We start from the raw sequence: 17,091 nt of genomic DNA, 5'->3' as shown, positions 1-17,091 counted from the left end.
AATCATCAAGTTCCAAGATCAATTTTGGAATTTGCACCCTGTCTTTGCAGAACCTGTTATATGTGCCAGAATGACATGTTGACAAGCACTATGCCTAGCAAAGCTTCTATGTAGAGGAACAGGTGGTTCATCCATGTAGGCCACTGGCAGGTTACCTTTTCAGGACAAGGTCTGGACTTTTGGAAGCAACATGAGAGCCAGAGTGGTAAATGAAAACCACAAGTTGATTTTATACAAGAATTTTCTTAGAAAACATACAAATTGGAGAGACAATTTGTGCTATTTACCATGAATAAGTGTTTCAAAGTTCAGTTTCATGTATGAGATAGACAACAGAAAAATGTCATTGACGTGGCAGCCTGAGTGTATTTCATTTTTAAGAAGAACAGTTCACACTATTACCAGGTGTGGCCAAACATTGCCATGATGCTTTGAAGATAAGCAGTGTAATTTCCAAACTTTTCAAAAGGGAGGATGAGGTCAAGGAAAAATGTCAGCGAAAAGGCAGATTCCTCCCACAGAGAGGTGATGACACTGACATAGGTAGGTGTCCAGGTCCATATCATCAGGGACACAAGCAGCAAGGCAAGGAAAATGCACAAACTGAACATTAGCCAACTGAGCCTCCTGCAAGTGCAGCTTAACCTTAAAGGCAATGAAGATTGAGTGCATGTCTGTCATGATAATTTCCTTGCCTTCCAGCTTTACAATGAGGTCATTCAGGTGCATAGTGATGTCTGTGAGCAAGGTCAAATAACTAAACCACCATGAGTTAAAGTTATCAGTGTGGAGAAGTTTGTTCTGAGAGAGGAAAGTGGTAAACTCATGTTGCAGGTCACATCAGCATGGGCCTATGACTTAACCAGCAAACATCACAGAAATAGACTATCAGATAAGCTGCAGAAATCAACTTCTGTCTTCTACAAGCACACTGCTGAGATCAACAAGGTGATGCACACCAGTTATGTGGTTTTCACCTCCTTGAAGCCACTCTTAGATACGAACTTCATCAAAGAGTGCCTTGTGGCCAAGGTGAACTCTGTCCAGAGCAGCTTTCTGCCTTTGAGAGTGAAAACATTTCATCCTGCATTGTTTGCCATTGCACTGAGATCTCCATGACTCACTAGAAACCCACTGCTTGACTTTGTTGCACTGACATGAAGAAAGTGGCCCAATTGACCATTTTCATCCATAAGGTCATTGCTGACCTCCAGGTGCGTGAGGAATTCCTCCAGCTTGTCCCACTGCACAGGATCACCATTGGGTGAGATATCTTTAACTATGTGCTTAAGTGTGTGAAGCATTGCTCCTATCTCGTGTGTGATGACCAATGGTGTCTCAGAGATGATAGGGGAGAAGAAAGATGCTACCTCACTAAGAACACACCACTGTGAGGCCACTGGACACACACAGCCCATCCACAAGGTGCACTGCATCATCCACCATAGGCTCCATGTGCATCAAGTCTGCTAACCTCATTGACATCATGTCTATTGTGGTAAAGGTCATCAACTGTATCCTCTCCTACAGCCTAAAAGAATGAAAATTCCAGGTAATGATAAATGAAGTCAGTGAGTACTACAGTGACCTGCTCTAACTTTGAAAAGGTTTGGCAGTTGAATCATGGGGTTATGCTGTGCTGTGTGTGACCTGCAGCAAGAGATTACCAATTTCCTCTCTCAGAACAAACTACCCCATGCTAATAATGATGGCTTGTTCATCTGGCCCTGCTCACAGACATCATTGTGCATCTGAATGACCTCAATGTGAAGCTGAAAAGCAAGGACAGACAGATATGCACTCGACCATCACTGCCTTTGAGGTTAAGCTTCGCTTGTGGGAGGCTCAGTTGGCTGAAGGTCAGTTTATGTACTTTCCTTGCCTTGCTGCTTGTGTTCCTGAACCTGGACACTCATTTGTGTCATTGCCACTCTACAGGCTGTTGTGGGAATCAGGAAACTGGCTGCAGACTTCACACTGTTCACCACCTCCTTTGGCTTCCTTGTGGATGATGCCTCTACCTTCCTACAGGTGGCATTTGTGTGTGTCCTTTTTCTGCAACTTTTGTCCTCCCTTTCGGCAAGTTTACAAATTATATTAGGTATATTCAATGTATTGTGGGCATGTTTAGCAGCCCCTAGTATTGCTGTGAACTGCTCTTCTCAAAAATAAGTACACTAATTCTCAGATTCACTCCACGCTCTCAATGGCATTTTTCTGTTGTCTAGCTCATCCATCAAACTGGACATCAAAACACTCACTCAAGGGGGAATTGTAAACTCGTGAATCCTATGTTAAATTGCTTGTATGCAACTTCTATCTCCTCCCTTATTTATGGACAAATTTTTTTTTATTCAAAAAGCATTTTAATTTGGAAGGATAGGTGAATAAATCCTAGTATCTATTTTTTTTTACATAATAGTGGAAATTTTTTTTTTTTTAAGTTCAGTGAAAAATAATGAAAAAATTTTTTTTTTAAATATTTGCCAAAAATCTAAATCAACTTCAATCAACATTTCAGAGAGTAGGAATTCTTCCTCTCTCATAGTTTCATAAGCTGCAATAGCCCATATTTGAGCAACATGAATAGCAACGGAGGAGATAATTTTCATAAGGCAAAATCTGCCATTTTGAGATATCAAGCAGTAAAGTTTAAAAATTTAGTGTAATTTACCTAATGCAGCTAGGGACTTGAAATTCACAGGATATATATTTCAGGATATATGGAAAAAAGAAGACTGAAATTCTTTTAGTTACTCTGATTGGTTTTGTACATAGGCCTAGAGCGATTCATGAAATCACGCTTAATTAGTGATCTCGGGGGGGGGGGGGGCAAGAATATTATTACATTTTGCTATATTTCTAAGTAAAAACCAGTGTTCTACTGTTTAAAATGAATAAAATATTAATTAAAAAGATACCTGATGCAGATACACTGATTATCACTATGTAACAAAATCTTATCCTTAGCCCCAAACCATAATTTTCCAGTTATTTTCATCTAAACAAAATATAAAAAAGCTATTTTCATCCTAAAACTTTACTTTTGTGTTTAGAACAATGAATTTACATTTTTGCCTTATTTAATTATAGTATGGGTTACTATTGGTTTTCATGTCAGGTAAAGACCTTTGCAAAATCTCAGTTGCTTATCTAATTGCTATTGAAATGTTGCAAATAAGTTAAAACGATGAAAGAAAGCATATAAAGTGCTCTAAATTTTTAAAACTTTAATAAGATCATTCTTGAACAGACTAAATCTAGTAAAAAATTTCTCATATTTAGAAGAATTTGCTTACATTTCAGAAATCTTTTCAAATCTTCCAAAATGTTCTACCAGACACTTCAGAAGTTTCTAGAACATTTTAGAGCATTCTGTTCAATGTAAACATTTCCATAATATTCTAGAACTTTCTAGAATATAGTAAATATGTAGAAGTATCAAGAATTTTCTAGAATACAAGAATTTTCTAGAATGATTTAGAATATTCTAAAGTAGGTTTAAAAATATTCTAGAAATATTGAGAACATTCTGGAATACATTCTAGAAAGACTAAGAATATTCTAGAGTATTGCCTGACAATATAAAAGTAGGAGCTTGCAGACCAACAATCAGTTCTGCTTTGGCAGCCTGAGAAGATACATCACAAGAGATGAAATGGCATTAAGAGGCTGCAAGCATTCTCCAGATGGATTCTGCTATGTATGTGGTCAATTAATCAAGACAAGAGCAAAGAAGTTCTCTGTGACAGCATCTGGAAAAATGGTGAAATTTAGCTATTTTGGAGTAAAAAAAATTATACTAAAAACCACAAAAGCAAAGTTTGACAGGAATAATGGACATTTTCTATTGTCCTGCAATGAAAAGAGGTGGAAAATAACACTTCCTTGTCAAAGACAAAAATCGTGTTACATAGTGTTGTTTGTTGGATTTACATTTACGAAAAAAAAAAAATAAATAAAAAAAAAAAAAAATATATATATATATATATATATATATATATATATATATATATATATATATATATATATATATATATATATATATATATATATATATATATATATATATATATATATATATATATATATATATATATATATATTTTTTTTTTTTTTTGTAAATTCGGGAAATATTAGTTATGGCTAAGAATTTCCCATTTTTAGCTGTATGTGGAGAGAGAACCATAGATTTTCACAGGAGACAAAAGAAAACTGAATACCTCAGAAATTATATGCGGAAAAAAAAAAAATGATCATACCTGTATCGCAGCGTGTAAAACCGCAGGTATTCATAACAGAACGCCTCATTGCATGAAATAAAAATGTTGCATATAAAAAAAGTAAAAAATGTAGAAAAATAAGGAAAAAAAAAAAAAAAACATTTCAGGTCGCCATCGTAAGTATTACCAAATGTCTCACTAATCTGAATGTTTTCCACTAAAATTCTCATATAAAGTCTCTTTGTGTTTCACTTTTATCATTCCAGCCTACAGGCTGCTCCTGCAAGTCTCATCTTACCCTTGCTTTGAAAAGGTTGTCCTCCTCTAGGTTAAAAGAATGAAGAAGAAATATCAGATAACTCTTGCATCGGTGCAAAGCTATTAAAAAAAAAATAGCAGTAAGAGACAGTGCAAGACAGAACAATGCAGTAAATAAAGAGACCTTAATCAGAAGAAAGTTGACTATGAAAATGTCCTTGGTCTCCAATTAATCAGTCAATATCCAGATGCTATATATGCATTTTTAACAGGATGGCTGTGAAAGAGCTCTTAAAGACAGCAGTAACCTCTCTTTGCCACTATCCACCAGCCTCAGGACTGTGGAAGTGATAGGATGATGTGATTCATCTTCAGTTCTACAAAGAGCTTTGAAACATCTACAGCTTACTCAGAAACCTTCATTTCAAGGAGTTAAAATATAAAAAAAATGGAAAGAAGCAAAATAGATCTGACATGAATTTCATTGCATTCAAAATATCCATACCTCACATAGAAGGGATCTGCTACGTTGAGGGAAGGATCATACTCATCTGTTTCTGTCTGAGTTATCTGAAGAGATACATCAGTAATGTTTCGCTCACAGGATGTGTGGTTGGTGAGGACATTTGCTGGTACATCCTGATGGGATTGAAAAAAACAATCAGATATGTGTATCATAATTAAGATCCCAATAATCATCGGCACTAATGCCTTCATAATCTAGAAGTGCTACTATGAACTCCTAGTGCCATGATCTTCTACTAATCAAGGTAAAGTCATAATGGTCACTAAACAATAAATTGGTAATCACTCAGTAATCATGTTGTGAGAGAGTCAATAGAAAGTTTTACAAGAAGATTACACAAATTCATGAACAGGATGAACAGGTGATCACACACACACACACACACACACACACACACACACACACACACACACACACATAAAATACTTAAGTGGATGAAGGATTATCTCCAAGGTAGGGAAATGAGTACAGTAATCAGAGATAATAAATCAAGTTGGTGCGAAGTAACAAGCGGAGTACCACAAGGGTCTGTGTTGGCACCTATAATGTTTCAGGTCTATATAAATGATATGACAGTGGGTTTAAATAGCTACATTAACATGTTTGCAGATGATGCAAAATTGATGAAAGTAATAAAGAACCAAGAGGATTGTGAGGAACTACAGAGGGAAATTGATAGAATTTATGAATGGAGTAAACGATGGAAATTAGAATTTAATATAAAGAAGTGCCATGTAATGGAGATGGGAAGAAGTAAAAGGAGACCTTCATGGGAGTATAAGATGGGAGGAATCACAATACCAAAGAGCAAAGAAGAAAAAGACTTGGGAGTAATAATTCAAGACACGCTATCACCAGAAAAACACATCAATGGAATATTTGGCTCTACATATAATTTGCTAGCAAATATCAGGGTGGCATTTAATTACCTAGACAAAGAAATGATGAAGAAAATTATAACACACATGATATGCCCCAAACTGGAATACGCAGCAGTGGTATGGTCTCCACACAAGAAGAAAGATATAAGGAAATTGGAAAGGATGCAGAGAACAGCTACAAAAATGATACCTGAATTGGAAGACCTAAGTTACGAGGAAAGACTGGAAGAAATTGGATTACCAACACTGCAAGAAAGAAGGGAAAGAGGAGACCTGATAACAATGTTCAAATTAATAAACAACATGGAGAAGATAGACAGAGATGACCTAGTTGTAAAAATGGAGGAAGGAGATAGACGTACAAGGGGACATATGAAGAAATTAAAGAAGAGTCATTATTTGGGAGATATTAAAAAATACAGCTTTCCACATTGAACGGTTGAAATATGGAGTAACTTAAAAGAAGAAGTGGTTGCGGAAGAGTGTGCACATGTTTAAAGAGAGATTAGATAAATTCGAGTATGGAGACAGGACTAATTGAGCTTTGGCTCAGACCCTGTACTATACAACTAGGTAAATACACACACACACACACACACACACACACACACACACACACACACACACACACACACACACACACACATTTTGGATAAATATGGTGGAAGGTAGCACCCCAAGAGGTTCATTTGAAAGTTTTACTAAAGAAGAAAGAGAACTAAATTATAGACTGCAGTGCAAAAAAATATGCATGTGGAAAAAATTATGGAGAAGTTATTATAGAGAATAAAGACATTGGAGGCACACCAGGAGACAGGTAAGGAGTTGGTGACTATTTCAGCAAAGTTGATTGAGATGGAAGATAAAAATGAGAAGTTAAAGGTGGAAAATGACTGTTTAAAAAAATAAATAAAGGAAAAAAGTAGAAACTGTTCAGAAAGGATATGAGGAAATGAAGGCAACTGTAAAGGATGTGCAAATGAGACAAAATAACTGGATAAGTGAACGTAAATTTGAAGAAGAATCACTGAAGAAAATAATAGATTAACAAGAGAATGAGAAACAAAACCTGAGACAGAAAGGTAAATGTTATTAAAGAAGAGAAAAAAGTTAGTGAGAGACACTGTATTAAAGTATAAACAAGAACTTGTATTTGGTTTAAAGGAAGAGAAAATAGTAAACAGAACTCAAAGAGAGGAAAAGGAAACAAACCTGTTGAATAAGTTACTGAAAAAAGTGATGGATGAAGACAGTCAGCTAGTAAAGCAAGTGGAAGAGTTCCATAGAATTGGGAAATATGAAGAAGAAAAAATGAAACCCATATGAATAATGTTTGCAATATAGGTACGAGCAGAAGAGGTAATTAATGGGTCTTGGAGGTTGTCTGGAGATGAAGAATATAAGAAAGTATGGATAAACAGGAATATGGATGAGATTGAAAAGTTGAAGCAAAAATAACTGATAATTGAGGCTAAACAAAAAAAATGAACAACAAATGGAGAAGTTTTTCTGGAGAGTAAGAGATATGAGAATAAAGAAATGGTATATCAAACAGTAAGTAAAGTATGTTATACTAAAGTAAATGGATTAATTTCAACAAAGATAGAATTAAATGAGTTATTAAACAGAACTGCACTGGATGTTGCTGTGTTATGAGACAAAATGGAAAAATGAATGAGGAACTCCTGACATTGATGATAAATATGATTTATGGATGAAAAATAGAAGTGACAAGGAAGGAGGGGGAGTGATCATTGTGACTAAAAATTGTGTTAGAGTAAAGAGGGCAATAAAAAGTGAAGACAAGTCTGAAATTCTACAAGTGATGATTAAAAATGGAAATGGAAGGATAATGAATTATGTAGGAGAGTATGTGCCACCTATGACCAATGCTTGGCAAAAAGAAGAACATGAGGAGATGTTGGTAAATGTGTTAAAAGGTCTTGAAAAGATAGTGATGGAAAGTAGTGATATAGTTATTGTTGGTGATTTTAATTGTAAGGAGATAAATTTGGAAACACTGACAACTACTAGAAGTGAAAAGTCATGGAGTAATAGACTGTTAAACTGGCCGATGGAAAACTTAATGACTCAATGGGTAGATTGTGATACAAGATTTAGTGGAAGAGATAAACCACCAAGACTTGATTTACTGTTTACCAAGGAATGGAAATTTTTGAAACTATACATTGAAACTATACACTATGATAGCCCTCTAGGTAAAAGTGATCATGTATTGATGGAATTTAAATTGAAAAATGAAAATGTAATCATTGATGAAAATTATAAGGTGGAAAGATTTAAATATAGTAAAGCTGATTTTGAAAAATTAAGAAAATACTTTGTTGCCATGGACTGGAAAGACTTTGAAGATGTAGAAGATGTTCGGGAAAAATGGGATGAATTTAAAAGGATATATAATTCTGCTGTGGAGAAATTTGTATCTAGGCAAAGAGCAAGATGTAGAAAGGTTAAAGAATGGTTCAATACAAAATGCAAAGAGGCTAGAAATTGTAAGCTAAATGCTTGGAACAGATGGAAGAAGAGGAAAACTGAGAGCAGATAGGAGGAATATATTGATGCTAGAAATAAGTATGTTGAGATAATAAGAATGGAGAGAAGAAACTATGAAAGAGATATAATGGATAAGTGTTTAAATGAACCCAAACTGTTCTTTAGATATATTAATGGGAAGATGAAAAAGAAGGAAGGTATATCAAAATTAAAAGTTGAAGGAAAAATCTATGAGGACGCACAGGACATGGCGAGGTTATGAACAATAGTTTCAGATCGGTATTTACTGTGGAAGGGGAGTTTGATGTTGGAAGGGATAAGTTGGTGAGGAATTTACTAAGTATTTACTAAGTAAAGTCCCAAGCAATTATGAGGAAATACTTAAGATGATGGAAGAAGTTGATGTAAATAAGCAACTGGTCCAGATGGAGTATCAAATTGGATATTGAAGGAATGCAGAGAACAACTGGCTGATAAAATTCACAATCTAGTGGTGACATCACTATCACAAGAAAGAGTACCAAAAGATTGGAAGAGAGTAAATATTACACCAATATTCAAAGGAGGAAATACGGAAAACCCGCTCAGCGAGTGACTCTCGCTCATGCCGGAGATGCTGGAAGGGGGCTAGGGGGGCTTTACCTCTGTCTGATCCTGTAGTCCTGAGAGATCTTAATGAGGTTGAGCCTGATGAGTTTATTGATGAGCAACTGGGAGATGAAGAGTTGGCCCCATGCTTTGCAAAGGTGGGTGAAGGTAGTGAGGAAGTGGAGGGTAGGGAAGAATTTGTGCTGCAGAAGAAAATTTTGTACCATCAGTGGAGAGAAGTTGATGGAGGTGAATTACTCCAAGTGGTAGTGCCATCTAAATTCAGAGAAGTACTCATGCTATTGGCACACAAGGGTTCGATGGCAGGTCACCTTGGAATTAGGAAAACCGTGGGGAGACTGTGGAGGAATTTTTGGTGGCCAAGTATGATGGGTAGTGTTGCTACTATTCTTAAGTGCTGCCACACATGTTAGATGGTGAGCAAGCTTAACCAAGTGCCACCCTTAGCCCTTCTTCACCCTATCTCTGTTGTTGATCCTCCCTTCACCCGAGTCCTTATTGATATTGTGGGTCCTCTCCCACCTTCTTGACCAGGCTGTAAGTATCTGCTGACTATAATGGATGCCACCATAAGATACCCAAAAGCCATACCCATCAGGAGCATCCATTCCAAGGTGGTGCTCAAGGCTCTACTCCAGTTTTTACTCCTTTTGTACTGCCTTCCAAGGTCCAATCAGACCAAGGGGCCAATTTTACTTCAAAATTGTTTGCTCAAACCATGACTGGGTGGGGGATTAGGCATGTCCTGTCTAGTGAATACCACCCTCAGTCACAAGGAGCCTTGGAACGGCACCACCAAACCTTGAAAACCATGTTGAGAACTTTTTGTCTGGACCATGACAAGAACTGGGATGAGGCAGTCCCTTATGTAATGTTTGCCATGCAAGAGGCACCTACTGACTCGTTACAGTTCTTGCCAAACCAACTGGTATTCAGGCACTGTGTGTGTGGTTCGAGACGCCAGGTGCTGCCCCTGGTCTGGTCCTCCGGAATCTTGGTGATATGCACACAGGAGAGATTAATGAAAGCACTCGAGGTGGCTCACTTGCACCTGGGCCAGACTCAAAAGCACATGAAGATGTACTATGACCAGAAGGCCAAGTACCAATATTTTGCCTTTGGGATGAGGTGCTAGTGTTACTCCTAACTCAGGGACAGCCATTGGCTGCATGCTACAGAGATCCTTATGTAGTGAAGAGGCGTGTGGGTGAATTAGATTATCTGGTTGCCACTCCAGACCAGTGAGAGTAGGCTCAGCTTTGCCATGTTAATATGTTGAAGCCTTATTATTGCAAGAATAGCCAACAAGGATCTTTAATTTTTGCTGTGGAAGAGGCACCTTTAGTTTTGTTTTTGGGAAGTGAAGGAGAGGAACCAGATGATCTTGGCCCTGAGCCAATTGTTCCCACAGAGTATTGGGAACAGAATAATGCACAGCTTATAGAGGAGAAACTGAGCCATTTGGATAGGATGTGCCAGCAGGAAATGTTAGATTGGTTGGGAAAATATCCCTTGGTCCTTTGCAGTACTCCAGGAAGAGTGGCTGTGGTAGAGCATGATACTGATGTGGGGAATGCTGTTCCTGTGATATTACCACCTACCATGTAGATCCCCACAAGCAGCAGTTGTTGGGAAAGAAATTAGACTATATGCTGGAGCATGGGCTCATTAAGAGAGGTTATAGTGAATGAAGTTCACCTGTCACCTTCCAGCCAAAACCTAATGGCTGGGTCAGGTTCTGTATTGATTTTAGAAAAGTGAACTCCCTCTTGAGGGTTGACACTTATCCCCTGCCCAGAGTAGATGATTCTGTGAACCACACTGAGGCAGCCACATTTATTACAAAAATCAATCTAGTCAAGGAGTACTGGCAGGTCCCTTTGACAGACCAGGCCAAGGAGATAGCCAGCTTTGTGGCCAACAGTGCTGTCTATCAGTGCCAGGTCATGCCTTATGGCCTCAAGAATGCTCCAGCCACCTTCCAGCGGTTGATGGACTGGGTTGTACAGGGATTGCTCCACTGTTGTCTATATTGACGATGTAGTAATTTATGACAGAACCTGTCAAGATCACCTCACCTATGTGGAAGCACTCCATGAGGTGGGGTTAGTCATCAACCTTGATAAGTGTGAGTTTGTTAAAGCTTGTGTCCAATATCTGGGATATGTAGTGGGTCATGGCTGTGTGACCCCTCCTGAAGCCAAAGTAGAGGCGATCAGGCAGTTCCCCATCCCGTCCTGTTGCTGAGCTCTCCAGAGGTTCCTTGTGGTAGTGGGATACTACTGTCAATTTGTACCGTGGTACTCAACCCTACTTGCCCCTCTAATTAACCTCCTACAGAAAGGGCATTGTTGGGAGTGGACCGGAGACTATAAGGGGGGGGGCTTTGTGAAGTTGAAAGCTGTGCTGTGTAGCCTCCATGTATCGAGGACACCTGATTTATCTTGGCTCTTTGCTTTAGCTTTTGATGCGAGCCAGGTTGGGGTGGGAGCTGTATTAATGCAGCCAGATGATAACCAAGTAAATCACCCCATTTGTTACTTTTCTAAGAAGTTAACCCCTGCCCAGAAAAAACTATTCTGTAATTGAACAAGAATTTTTAGCTATAATTATAGGCTTGCAGCACTTCAAAATTTATATGCCTGCTTATGGCCCTAAAGTGACTATTTTCTCAGATCATAGTCCACTGCAGTTTTTGGGCCAGTTTAAATTCAGGAATGTAAGGCTCACTTGATGGAGCCTATTGCTACAAGAATATAACCTTGACATCCAGCACATTAAGGGCACTGATAATGTAATAGCAGATTGTTTGTCCTGGGCCAGGACCTATATTACTAAGTAGTATATTCCCAAAATTTTAGTAAGCTTTTGTATAGCTTCTGAAAATTTTCATTTATGAGGGGGCATGTAATGTACAGCGAGATAAAGCAACATAAAATGAAGAAAGTAAGTACACATGAGAAAAGAATAATGAGAGAGAGAGAGAGAGAGAGAGAGAGAGAGAGAGAGAGAGAGAGAGAGAGAGAGAGAGAGAGAGAGAGAGAGAGAGAGAGAGAGAGAGAGAGAGAGAGAGAGAGAGAGAGAGAAGCCAGGGATGAGACTTAGACACATCCTGGTACTCATCCTGATACTCATAAGATATTTATCTGTGCAATTACTCATGTTCCCCACTTAAATTTCCTTACTTCCCTTTATTCATTTAATTTGAGACTCACCCAGTATTTAGTAGAAGAGTTGCCCTTGACAATGAAACAATCAGTATTCATCTACCCTCTTTGTTTATTTAATAGAGTTTTTGAAAGTAAAAATGTATTCAAGTAAACTGGGTGTGGGTGCATGTTTGTGTGTGTGTGTGTGTGTGTGTGTGTGTGTGTGTGTGTGTGTGTGTGTGTGTGTGTGTGTGTGTGTGTGTGTGTGTGTGTATTTACCTAGTTGTATTTACCTAGTTGTATAATACAGGGTTCAAGCAGGGCTCATAGTGTCCTGTCTCCATATCTATATTTATCCAACATTTCCTTAAATTTATGCACGTTTGGTGCTGTAACAACCTCCTCGTTTAGACCATTCCAGATATCCACAGTTCTATGTGGAAAACTGTACTTCTTGATGTCTCTTAAAACACTGACTCTTCCTGATCTTCTTTGAGTGTCCTCTCATCTGTCCATCTTCACTTTCTTCCAGCAACACCAAATCCTGCTTGTCTATCTTCTCAATTCAGTTATATATTTTACACAAGGTTATTAGATTTCCCTTTCTCTTCTATCTTGCAAAGTTGGCAGTCCAATTTCCTTCAACCTTTCTTCATATGTTAGGTCTTTCAGCTCCAGTACCATATTTGTAGCAACCCTCTCAATTCTTTCCAACTTCTTTATGTCTTTCTTCATATGCAGAGACCACACCACTGCTGCATATTCCAGTCTCGGATGTAGCATAGTGGCTATAATTTTCTTCATCATAGTCTTATCCATGTAATGAAATGCCACCCTAATATTTGTTAACATCCTGTACATCAAGCCAAATATCTCTTTTATATGCCGTTCTGGGGTCAGGATATCTTGAAAACCACTCCTAGGTCTTTTCCTTCTTGCTCCTCATAATTATTTCCTCCTCCATTCTATAGTTCCATGCAGGTCTTCTTTTACTCTTTCCCAATTACATAACATGGCATTTCTTAGCATTAAATTCCAATTTCCACTTCTTACTCCACCCATAAATCTTGTCAATATCTCTTTGCAACTCTATGCAATCAACATGGCTCTTTATTACTCTTAACAATTTTGCATCATCAGCAGACAGATTGATATAACTGGTCAAACCCTCCTGCATATCATTGATGTATATTTGGAACATAATGGGTGCTAACACTGACCCCTGTGGTACTCCACTTGTTACATTACTCCAACTGATCACAGTTCTCATTTCTCTATCCTTTAAGTAGTCTCTCATCCATTTTAGCACTGTCCCTCTCAGTCCTCCTATATGCTCCATCTTCCACAATAGTCTTTTATGTGGAACTTTAACAAAAGTTTTTTTGATGTCCAAGTACACTGCACCTACCCACCCATCTCTGTTTTGTACTTCCTCTATTTCTCTTGTATAGAAACTTAATAAATTTGTCACACATGACCTTCCTTTTCTGAAACCAAATTGACTATTTGTTTTAACTTCATTCTCTTCCAAATATTTGACCCACTTTTCCTTGATCACTATTTCACATATCTTGTCCACAACACTGGTTAGCAACACTGGTCTATAATTTAGTGGCTCAGTCCTCTTTCCTCATTTGTGTATTGGCACTATATTTGCCCTCTTGGTACTCTTCCCTCTATCAGTGAGCAGTTAATCACATCCTAAATTGGCTCCACCACTTGTTCTCTACATTCCTTTAGTGTCCAACCTGACACTCCATCAGGCTCCATTGCTTTTCTGACATCCATCTTGTCTAACAATTTGCCAATTTCACATTTTTGCACCAAGACTTCTCATAAAACCCCCCTGCCTCACCTCCTCGTTTGGTTCTGTAAGACCCTCTTCCACACTAAACACAGACCTGAAACTCTCATTCATAATTTTGCTCATGTCTTCTGCTGTTTGATATATCCTTCCTTCCTTTACTATCTTGTTAATGGTCTCTCTGCTTGTCATCTTTCCATTAATATATCTGTAAAAAAAGCTTGGGCTCTTCTTCACATTTCTTTACCACATCCTTTTCAAATTGTTTCTCCTCCTCTCTTCTTGTTCTAACATACTCATTCCTTGTCTCCTTATACTGCTCTCTATTATTTTAATTTCTTTGTTTCTTCAGTTTCTTTCAAGCTATATCCTTTCTCTTTTTAGCTTCTGCACATCTGGTATTATACCAAATATATTTGCTCCTCCTTACTTTATATACAGGTACATACTTCTGCACACCCTCATTTTTCAGGAATGTTTTGTATCTCTCTTGCACTGTCTTGCCTTCCATAAGTCCCTTCCAATCAATACTCCCAAAGAATTTTCTTAACTCTGTAAAATTTGTCTTTGCATGATTAAGTCTCCCATTTTTATAATCCTCCTTACATGGTAGAACCTCCCAATTTTGCAGTACCACCTCTAACACCACATGGTCACTTTTTCCCATTGGGCTTAAGTATTTAATGGGCTCTGGCTTTTTTGTGAATACCAGGTCCAACATAGATGGTTCCTCCTCCCCTCTGTATTTTGTAAATTCTTCCACCCATTGGTCCATTGTATTCACCATAGCTAACTGTAGCATGTCTTCACTCCACGGTCCAGTATTTTCATAAATTTCCATCTCCTCCCAGTCTACATTTTTGCAGTTAAAGTCTCCCACTAGTAGTATTTTACTGTCCTTCCTTATCATGTTGTCTAAGCACTTCAACACTTCCTTTTGCATTTCCTTGTGATCCTCCAACCTTCATGTATTAGTCTTTGGTGGCACATATGTTACTATGATCCTCCTCTTTTCCCCCAACTGGTCCTGATTGTTATACCTATGACCTCCACCATGCCATCTCCATATTGCATTTCTTTCACATATATATCATCTCAAACCATTATCAGTACTCCTCATCCTCCTTTTCCCTTTCTATCTCTCTTCCAATAATTATTTCCTTCTTCCTTAAAGTTTAAGTGGACTTCCTCTTTTAACTTTGTCTCAGTTAGGCACAACACATCTGGTCTATTTTTCATTAAGTAATCTCTCACTTCCAGTACACCTGAAAGTAACCCATCTATGTTTGTATACATTACTCTTAATGTACTACTTCTCTCTCCACATGCAATTTGTCTGTCTGCTGCTGTGGTTCTTTCATTTCTTGTTCCCTTTCCTGAATATACCATTTCCTTAGTCTCATATCTAGTCCCCTCCAACAAAATTTCCTCTTCTCTGTCTCTGTCCTTCTCTCGTTTTTTTTCCTTGGCTTCATTTCTCAGATTCTTCTCTTTTCTTCCCTTTCTTCCAAGTTCATATCTCTTCTTACCCAAATATTCTTGTATTCTGAATTTTCAGCCAGCTTTCCTGTTCTTGCTAGGATTTCCTCTACTGCAACTTGGGATCTCATTCTCACTTTTAAGGATCTTTTACCTCCTTCACTATATTTTCCAATTCTATATGCTTCTTCCACTTCTCGTTCCAGTCCCTGTTCCCCATCTTGGACCATTGTAATAATATTCCTTACCAACTCTTTCTCTTCTCTCTCCCTGACAGACTTTACTGGGTTTTTCTTCTATTGCAGTCCGAAAAGACCGTACATTTCTTCTTATCCACTGTGTCTCTCACCAAACCCTCCTTTTCTTTAATTACTTGGATTACTGTGTCCTTGGTCTTTTCCTGTATTTGTTTTTTAACCACCTTTGTTAAGCTCACTTTTTCATCCTTATATTCTTTTTTTTTTCAGGCATTTCCTAGTTTCTCCAGTTTGGTTTCACATACTGCCCCTTCCACTTTTCCTGCACCATCCTCCACCTTTTGTTGCAGCCTTCGCAGAGTTACTTCATATCCATTACACTTATTCTTGAGTATCTCATTTTCTTTCTTTAGTTCCTCCATTGCCTCTTTCATCTCATTGTTTATCTTTAAAGCACTCTCACATTCACTATACTTCTTTCTCAGTTCTCTGTTTTCCATGATAAGTTTGTCCTACTTTTCCAGAATGCCAGAAATTAGTTCCCTCATGCACCTTATTTCTTTCTCTACACTGATTATCCTCCTCATATTTCCTTTCTCTTCTCTGAATCCTGAAAATCCCTTTCTCCACTTGCCATCGATTGTCCAGAACCCACAGGGGTTTCAATAAAATGTGCCTTCTGTCTTACTTCCTCACTCGGTTTGTTTACAAACACATCATGACTAGTGGTGCCACCTAGATCTTCCTTTCCTTCCATTTTTTTTTTACTTCAAATACTCCTTTATGTATTAAAATTTGGAGACAGGACACTCTGCAACCCCCTCTCACTCCTGCATATACATTACTAGGCCTTGTTGTTTTGTCCAGCAGATCCAGTAGCTTGTATCTTCAGGAGCTCTAGCACCCATGTCCGAACAGCTGGCTGGCGCACGTGTGTGTGTGTGTGTGTGTGTGTGTGTGTGTGTGTGTGTTTACCTAGTTGTTTACCTAGTTGTGTTTACCTAGTTGTGAAATACAGGACAAGAGCCACACTAGGCCCATGCTGTCCCATCTCCATATCAACTTTTATCTAGATTTTCTTTAAATTTATGAATTGTCTTTGCACACACAGTCTCATCCTTAAGTTCATTCTACACTGTTATACTTCTGTGGGGGAAGCTATGTTTCTTAATTTCTCTTCTGCAAACACTCCTTTTCAGTTTCCTTCCATGTCCTCTTGTGTCTCTCATATCTGGTATCATGAGGTCTTCTCTATCCAACTTTTCCATTCCTTCCAATATTCTATATATTGCTATCAAATCACCTCTTTACCTCCTTTTTTCTAGTGTAATCAAGCCCATTCTCTTCAACCTTTCCTCATAACTATACTTTCTTAAGCTTGCAGGGATTTTAGTTGCAGCTCTCTGGATTCTTTTTAACTTTCTTGAATTCTTTTTCAAACTTGGCGACCA

At 38.0% G+C, this 17,091-nt stretch overlaps 1 protein-coding gene across 1 annotated transcript in view; it reads right to left on the bottom strand.

Moving 5' to 3' along the window:
* LOC135113220 (uncharacterized) overlaps positions 1–17,091 on the bottom strand; it is a 633,180-nt gene that overhangs the window by 469,570 nt on the left and 146,519 nt on the right. Inside the window, exon 12 of the mRNA XM_064028389.1 lies at positions 4,987–5,120. Within this exon, the coding sequence (XP_063884459.1) occupies positions 4,987–5,120 (134 nt within the window). The remainder of the gene's footprint in view (positions 1–4,986; positions 5,121–17,091) is intronic.

The sequence above is a fragment of the Scylla paramamosain genome, chromosome 25, assembly GCF_035594125.1.
Source record: "Scylla paramamosain isolate STU-SP2022 chromosome 25, ASM3559412v1, whole genome shotgun sequence".
NCBI lineage: Eukaryota > Metazoa > Arthropoda > Malacostraca > Decapoda > Portunidae > Scylla > Scylla paramamosain.
This window is presented reverse-complemented; position numbering and strand designations above follow the sequence as displayed.